This window comes from Tamandua tetradactyla, chromosome 6 (assembly GCF_023851605.1).
Source record: "Tamandua tetradactyla isolate mTamTet1 chromosome 6, mTamTet1.pri, whole genome shotgun sequence".
Classification (NCBI taxonomy): domain Eukaryota; kingdom Metazoa; phylum Chordata; class Mammalia; order Pilosa; family Myrmecophagidae; genus Tamandua; species Tamandua tetradactyla.
The window spans coordinates 58,582,915-58,589,679 of NC_135332.1; the positions used below are offsets into that span (position 1 = coordinate 58,582,915).

A 6,765-nucleotide genomic window follows, 5' to 3' on the forward strand; every position below is an offset into this window, starting at 1 on the left:
GCAGTGTGGCAACCCTGACCTCTCCCTGGGACCCTCCTCTCCCCGGGCCCCTGAGGATCCTTCTCAGAAAACGAAAACACGCGAAGCAAATCGATCCTTCCCCGCGGGGCCCCTGTGCTTTGAAAACTGTTGAGCTGCTCCTGTGTGCTGCGCGCGGGGCTAAGAGATAGAAGCAAAGTTACTGCTTCCACGGGTCGGGGTGGGGGTGGTGATCACTGATTGACAAGTATCCAAGTAACATCTTAAAATGATACTTAGTATGAAGAAGTGAAAGTACAGACACACAGGTCAGAGGGAGGCTTTGCAGTTTGGAAACGCCTGAATGCGTCATCGATTAAAAACATTGCAATTAAAAAGAAAGTGGAATAGGTTCGACGAGGCTGATTTGAGGGCACGAGGAGGGGGCACCTGTGCAGGGAGAGCTGCAGGACGAGAAAGAGCCCCTGCCCGAAGATCTAAGAGGGACGAGAAGCTCAGGGAAGGAGGGCACTGCAGCTACCCGGGCCTCAAAGCTGGGGCAAAGGATCAGGGAAGCCAGATCCCGTGGGGCCCCAGGCCAGGAGCAGGAGTTTGGGTTTTATTCTGAGTGTGATGGAAAGTCAGCAGAGGGTTTTACAAGAGGCAAGCCTGGATCAGATTTGCATTTTAAAAAGATTATTTTGGCTGCTGGGGTGGGCGTTGGATTGTAGGAGTGTAATGATAGACACAGGGAGACCAGTTAGAGACTCTAGTGTTTAGGGCGAGGGTAGTGCCGGCCCAGGTGAGATTCCGGCCAATTAGGAGCTGATCAGGGTGGGTGATGGATTGGATGTGGGAATAGAGGAAGAGAGAGGCTTAGAGCCAAAATAACTGGGTAGATTGTGCTACTATATTGAGCTGGGGAGGACTTATTGGGGGAGGGAAGAGATGGTGGGATGAAGGGTTCGATTAAATCAGAGATGCATTTTACAACTTGTGGGGAGGGGGTGGGGGTGGGAGAGGGTAGACAGGCTTCTACTGGCTAGTCCTGCTTTTTGGCCTGAGAAACTGTCTCTGGAATTGTGGTCCCAAGTGGCCCCAGCCCTAAGGGGAAAGATCAGAGTTGGCTGCAGCCTTTAGGTTCTACATGCCCAGCTCCAGCCCCTTTTGCTCCCAGGCCCCTGGGACACCTCCTCATCACCCTCTCAACTCTTTCCTTGCCCTCCTGTCTGTTTTCAAAAGTGAAAGGAAGAGGTTTACTGTGCCCATAGTGTGCCTTAGGAGACAGAAGGTGAAGGGAGCCGGGGGGGGGGGGGGGCTGAAAGACAGCAACTCAGACTGTGCCCCTTTCTGGGGGGGTTGGTCTCCGTGCTGCCCAGGGGTGAAGCCCTGACCTAGGTGCTTCAAAGACTGATGTGAAATTAGCCAAGAGGCAGGAATGGTACTTGGCGTTTAGGAGATTCGATCTTTATTTTGTTTCCTGTCCAGTCACGAGAGATCAGCAGAGGGTGGCCCCGGTGTCCAGAAGAAAATACCATGGAAACAGTGGAGAGAGTTGGCCCAGAGAGTCCCAAAGGGGAGGGCGGAGATGCCAGCAGCACTCCAGGATCCACCTGCTCTGCTGGACAGGGCCCAGAGGCTTAGCACTCTCCTACCTGGTCTTCCTAGAACCGAGTTCCCAGGCTCTGTTAACCTCAGAGCCTCCTAAGCTGCAAGAGGAGCCAAAAAATCCATCCAGGAGGGGTGCTTTGAAGATCCGCTGAGCTAGCCCTAGACGTCTAGGTAATTGACAAGGCCTGGAATTGGGGGCCACTGACCAGATCAAGAGTCACTAACCAGGCCAGAGGTTGGGGGCCTAAGCCCATAGTACCATGTAACAGATGTGCACGCATTGCTGCTGGGCTTGCTGTGCCCCAGGCTTGAGGCATCCCTACCCATCGCCAGACCCTCCTCCTGTTAGAACCCCTGGAAGGGACAGCAGCCATGGGGGACGCTGGAGACATGAGCATGCTCAGCGTGGACCGCCACTTGCAGCAGGGTGCCTTGGCCACAAATGCTGGGGCTCTCCGTTGGTTCCTGCTGGGACCGGAGCACTGCCAGGTGTCTGAGCAAAGTACTAGCCATGGTTCTGGCCGCCACAGGGATCCCTGAAGCCACCAGCCCCAGCACGTCCGCCTCTGTGTCATCCGGGCTGCCATGGAGAATGAGGGGACAGGCCCAGGCATTTGCTGCAGGCCCGGCCACCAGGTTGCTGAGCAGAACCCCAGTGCTGGGGGACAGGTGTCTGGAGCCGAAGGAGCTGTTGAGCGAGGAGGTGAGAAGGAGCACAGAGCCATTGCTGTCCACGGCGGCCAGGACGCTGCTCATGGGAGTCCCAGCAGCTTGTGGGAGCGGTGGGCAGGGGGCAGGGCTAGGCGTCCCGGAGCCTAGGGCTGCCTCCAACAGAGCCAGCAGTTCTGGGCCAGCCGAGGGGCTGGGGGTGGTGAACAGAACACCCTGGGCCATAGGCAGCTGCAGCGCTGGCTCCAAGGTGGGCATGGGGCCCGCTGAGGGCACCTCCAGCCCCAGGTCACTGGCCACCAGACCCAGGAGTGCATTGCTGGATGGATCTGGGGTGCGGGTGAGGGTTGTGTTGCGTAGCACTGCTGCCAGTCTTGGGTTGGTTGCCCAGGTCCCTACACCCAGGGGTGTCCCATCAGCGTGGCAAAGCAGTGGGCAGAGGCCCTTTGTGTCCTGGGCTGCCAGCGCCCTTGCCAGGGATGCATCCACCAGGAAGCCCTGTTGGGCCAGCGTGGTGGGGCCTTCCAGCAGCTGTGGCCAGGGCAGGCAGCCGAAGTGTGCGTGCAGCAGTTGCAGGGCAGGCAGAGCCGCAGGCAGCCCCACGCCGGGGACCAGGGTCTGGGCCAGGCCTGGGGTCAGGGCAGTGGCGTTGCCTGAGGAGCCGTTGTGGAAGAGGCCCCAGAACCTGGCACCTGAGGGCGGGGGTGGGGGGGTGGAAACAAAGGGGTCACGCAGGGGTCAGGAGCACTGGCCAGGACTGGGGTCACCGTCCCTTAGCAACCCCAAGTGAAAGGTCACTGACTTGTTTGAGGTTGAGCTTCCCAACTGGGCCTGAGGTCAGGGGTCAATGACCAGTCCTGGGGCCAAGAATGAATATACTTAGGGTCAAAGGTCACAGTCTAGGGGTCATTATCATTTGCCCAAATCCTAGGTCCTGCTCACTAACCAGCCCCGAGGTCAGGGCCACTGACTGTGCTCACATTCCAAGTCACCGAGAAGACCGAGGGTTGGGGTCGCTTTCTGGGGACGCAGGTCACTGACCTAACCCCGTGGCATGAGGATGCACCACCGCGAGGCACAGGGCTGCTCCGACTCCAGCGTCCACCACATTGCCCCCGGCAACGAGCAGCTCTCGGCCCAGGCGGGAGCACACGGCTGCAGCAAGGAAGCGACTGTCACCGGAAGGGACTAGGGACCCGGGACCCCTGCCCCTCCCAGGTCCCGGGCCGCCGCGAGCTCTGACCTGCCGGGCTGATGACGGCCCCGTGGTGGAACACGCTGGGGTGGTGGGAGTGGCCGCTGGGCCAGGGGGCCGCGGAGTCCAACCCCCCTGCAGAGCCGCCCCTGGTGTGGAGTTTGCTCAGGGCCAAGGAGATGCCGACGGCCAGCAGCAGCAGGGCAGCGACTAGTCGGGCCCAGGCCCCAGGCAGGCCACCACCCTGCTTCCTGCAGGGTTGGGTGTCCTGAGCCAGCATCCCTGAGGGGCACCCCAGAGAGCCCCAAGAGAACCAGGGACTGTTTCCCAAAGGGATCTGGTCTTGCGAGAGGGGTCACGTTTGCCAGAGAGAAAGGGTTTCCGGGCAGAGGGTACAGTAGGGACAATGACATGGAGATGGGAAAGAGCTTGGAGGAGCTGAGGATAGCTAGAGAAGGCGCATCTAGGAAGGGGGTTGGAGAGGCAGGATCGGGTTAACTGGGAGAGGGGCCTGAGTGGGGGTTGATACGGGAGAAGAGGCTGAGGAGATGTGCCTTGCCAAGCCGGGCCAGCCAGGTGCAGCCAGGTTCCAACCTGTTCAGCAGGTGCCACCTGCCCCAGGGGGTGGGGGCTGGGACAGAGCAGCCGGCAGGGGCTAGCTTGGTACCAGTACCCCTTGAGGTTCACTTATCTTTGGCTGACCGGCCCAGGCCAGGACTGGGGTGGCAACCCCACCCCCATTTCAACCAGAAAGTTCCTGGGGCTGAGCCAGGCATGGGGGGTTGTCGGTCCCCCTTAGGGGCTCCAGAGAGAGGGACCTGCCAACTCAGATCTCAGATCTGAGGAGCTGGGCACCCAGACCCCTCCCAGACTCACGCTGAGGACTCCTGGGGCTCCCCGGGGTGTAGAACCAGCAGTTCTGCTGTCTCCTCCTCTTCCTCTTCAGACTCCAAATCCGGCTCCAGGAGCTGAAGCTTCTGGTACAGCATGGGGCCTGCTGCAGATTCCATGGGCCCCCGGCGCCCTCCCAGCCCTCTCGGCTGCCACCCTGCCTGGCTGAGTCTTGGGAGGCCCTGCCCAGCTGAAGGGTGGGAGGGAGGTGGAGGCGGCCTTGGGGAAGGGTGGCGGAGCCTAGAACAGGTCTGGGCAGGGCGCGGGAGCAGGCAGCACACTTGTGAGGCTGCCCTTTTCGGGCCTGGGCTCCAGGGGCTCTCACAGCACGGTTCCCAGAGTGGGTCCCTGTGACGGGGAGCCCAGCCCAGGACACCTGCTGGCCCCCTCCCCTTGGAGCAGGTGGCCCCTGGCGTCCCCCATACCAGCCCGGGACTCTGGTGTGGGGACAGTGCAGTTTAAGTTAGCCCTACAGTTTCTTTGTAGCACATCACGTGACTAGGTTCAGGTTGGGGTGTGTGTCTGGGCTTGGACTAGGGTCAAGGTTCAGTCTGAATGCTGGGTTTCCCCCATCTAGAGAGCAATTTCTGGGTGGACCAAGGCCTGTCATACAGCTTCCTGTCCAGCAGGTGGCGTCACAGACCTCTTTTGGGAGTCCATAGTCCCCAAGTTCCTACGCTCTGGGATTTCCATCCTGGATGTTCTGGGGCAAAACCAATGTGAAAAAGTCAAGCTGTGCACCACGGCATGCAGTTTCTTTGTAGGCATATTGCATTTCAATAAAAAGTTTTTTAAAACCCTCAAGTATTTTCTACATTAAAACGACCACAAAAAATGTCCTTTAATCCTATACCACTCTCCAGCTATGTCCCTTTTCTGCAACCTCTTCACAAGCAAGGACAGTGGTTTTCCGGCTTTGGTGTGTGTCAAAGTCCCCTGGGGAACTTGTTAAAACAGACTTCTGCAGAGTTTGACTCTGTAGGTCTGAGGTGAACATCACGAATCTGCTTTCCTAAAAAGCTCCCAGGTAAACCTGATGCTGCCAACCTTGGACACACAGTTTGGGGAACACTGTTCTACAAAAAAGGCACATGCGCCCGCTGTCTCCACTTTCCCTCAGCCCAGGATAAGCTGGCTTCTTCTTCCAAAGCCCACAGAGAAACCTTTGGTTTCTAGGCTTTGGGATTTATTTGACCGATAAAATAGATAAGCAAGCTAGCCAATGAAACAGCAAAAGGAAATGCCAGCATGATGTGTCACATTTTAATTTTGCCAAGGCTAGGGGAAATGACAATTACCACCTGCTCCCATTTCATCAGATTCTTGGCTCTCTCTTCGTGTTAACCCAACGTAGGGAGGTTATAATCTCAGCGTGGAGGTCAGGCCTTCCTTCCTAAGTAAAGACAGTTGGTAGCCTCATGTGTCCAGGCTGCCCCATCCTCAGCCTGGCCTCTGGGCTCCCGGCGCTGCCTCCCTTTGTCCACCAGACTCAATTCTTTGGCTCCTGCCCTGCCTGGCCAACATTTTCCTGCTGTTTGGGCTCTGCCCAGGCAAGCTCTTTGTCATCAGAACCTCCAGATAGGGTCCTGGGGACCTTTTCCCACATGCTCTTTATCACTCCTACAGTTTTAAGCCAGGACACACTGTCTCCCACTCCCTACCACCAGAGGTGCCCATTAGCTATGTTCCTATTAGGGGTGGGAAGCCAGGCAGCCTCTGCCTGGGCAGCTCCATGTCAGGGGGGGTTGGGGGGGGCAGCAGTGGTGGGGGTGGGGTGAGGTGGGGGCAGTGGCTTCAGGGTATGGGGCCAGTCCAGCTCTGCCACCGATCCGCTCCCCTGACTGCAGGCAAGTCTCTTAACCTCTCTGAGTCTTGGCTCCACTTCTGTATAATGGGGAGGACAGTATCTGTCCTTCTAGGGCTGCTGTGAGAGTTAAAAAGGCGCACAAAACACGTTTACCACATCTAGGCCAGCAGGACCTCCCCAAAACCATGAGTTCCCTCCTCTCTGTTCCCCGGACCTGGATCCATCTGGATAATCCCCAGTTCTGCAACGCCACACGCGCCCGCACGCACCCACGGGGCAGCTCTAAGGCCGAAGTGGAAGACCATGATTCCATCCCCCCTTCATTTGCTCATCCATTCATTCTTTTATCCCAATTGTTCTCAACCTTGGTGCATATTGCAACCACTGGTCGAGCTTTATAACTCTTAATACCAGGGAGACCCATTAAATCTGAATCTCTGGGGCAGGATCCTGCTATCAGGTGGAGAACGCTGTCTCATTTTTTTCCCCTTAGATCAGCGGCTTCTGCAACTAGAATCACTTGGATTTAAAAAAAAAAAACATTATTGTGGTCCCTCTCCAACCCCCAATCCCACACCAACTGAATTCGCATCTTTGGAAATGCGTCCCAGTCATCATGGTTCTTTTTTTTTTT

General features: G+C 57.4%; 1 protein-coding gene across 1 annotated transcript; it reads right to left on the minus strand.

Moving 5' to 3' along the window:
- Positions 1 to 1,400: 1,400 nt before the first annotated feature.
- Positions 1,401 to 4,843, minus strand: GGT6 (gamma-glutamyltransferase 6). Its single transcript, XM_077165602.1, has 4 exons — positions 4,310 to 4,843; positions 3,482 to 3,684; positions 3,280 to 3,393; positions 1,401 to 2,930 (listed from the first exon to the last, which is right to left on the minus strand). The coding sequence occupies exons 1-4, from the start codon at positions 4,441 to 4,443 to the stop codon at positions 1,915 to 1,917; spliced, it is 1,467 nt and encodes a 488-aa protein (XP_077021717.1). The 5' UTR covers positions 4,444 to 4,843; the 3' UTR covers positions 1,401 to 1,914.
- Between the last annotated feature and the right edge of the window lie 1,922 nt (positions 4,844 to 6,765).

What these genes read in the sequence shown, in the direction of transcription:
- GGT6 (XM_077165602.1), bottom strand. Translation starts at nt 4,443, where the DNA reads ATGGAATCTGCAGCAGGCCCCATGCTGTACCAGAAGCTTCAGCTCCTG. An exon ending in GGCCGTCATCAGCCCGGCAG is followed by an intron (nt 3,394 to 3,481) that starts GTCAGAGCTCGC and finishes TCCTTGCTGCAG; the next exon opens with CCGTGTGCTCCCGCCTGGGC. An exon ending in TCCTCATGCCACGGGGTTAG is followed by an intron (nt 2,931 to 3,279) that starts GTCAGTGACCTG and finishes CCCCGCCCTCAG; the next exon opens with GTGCCAGGTTCTGGGGCCTC.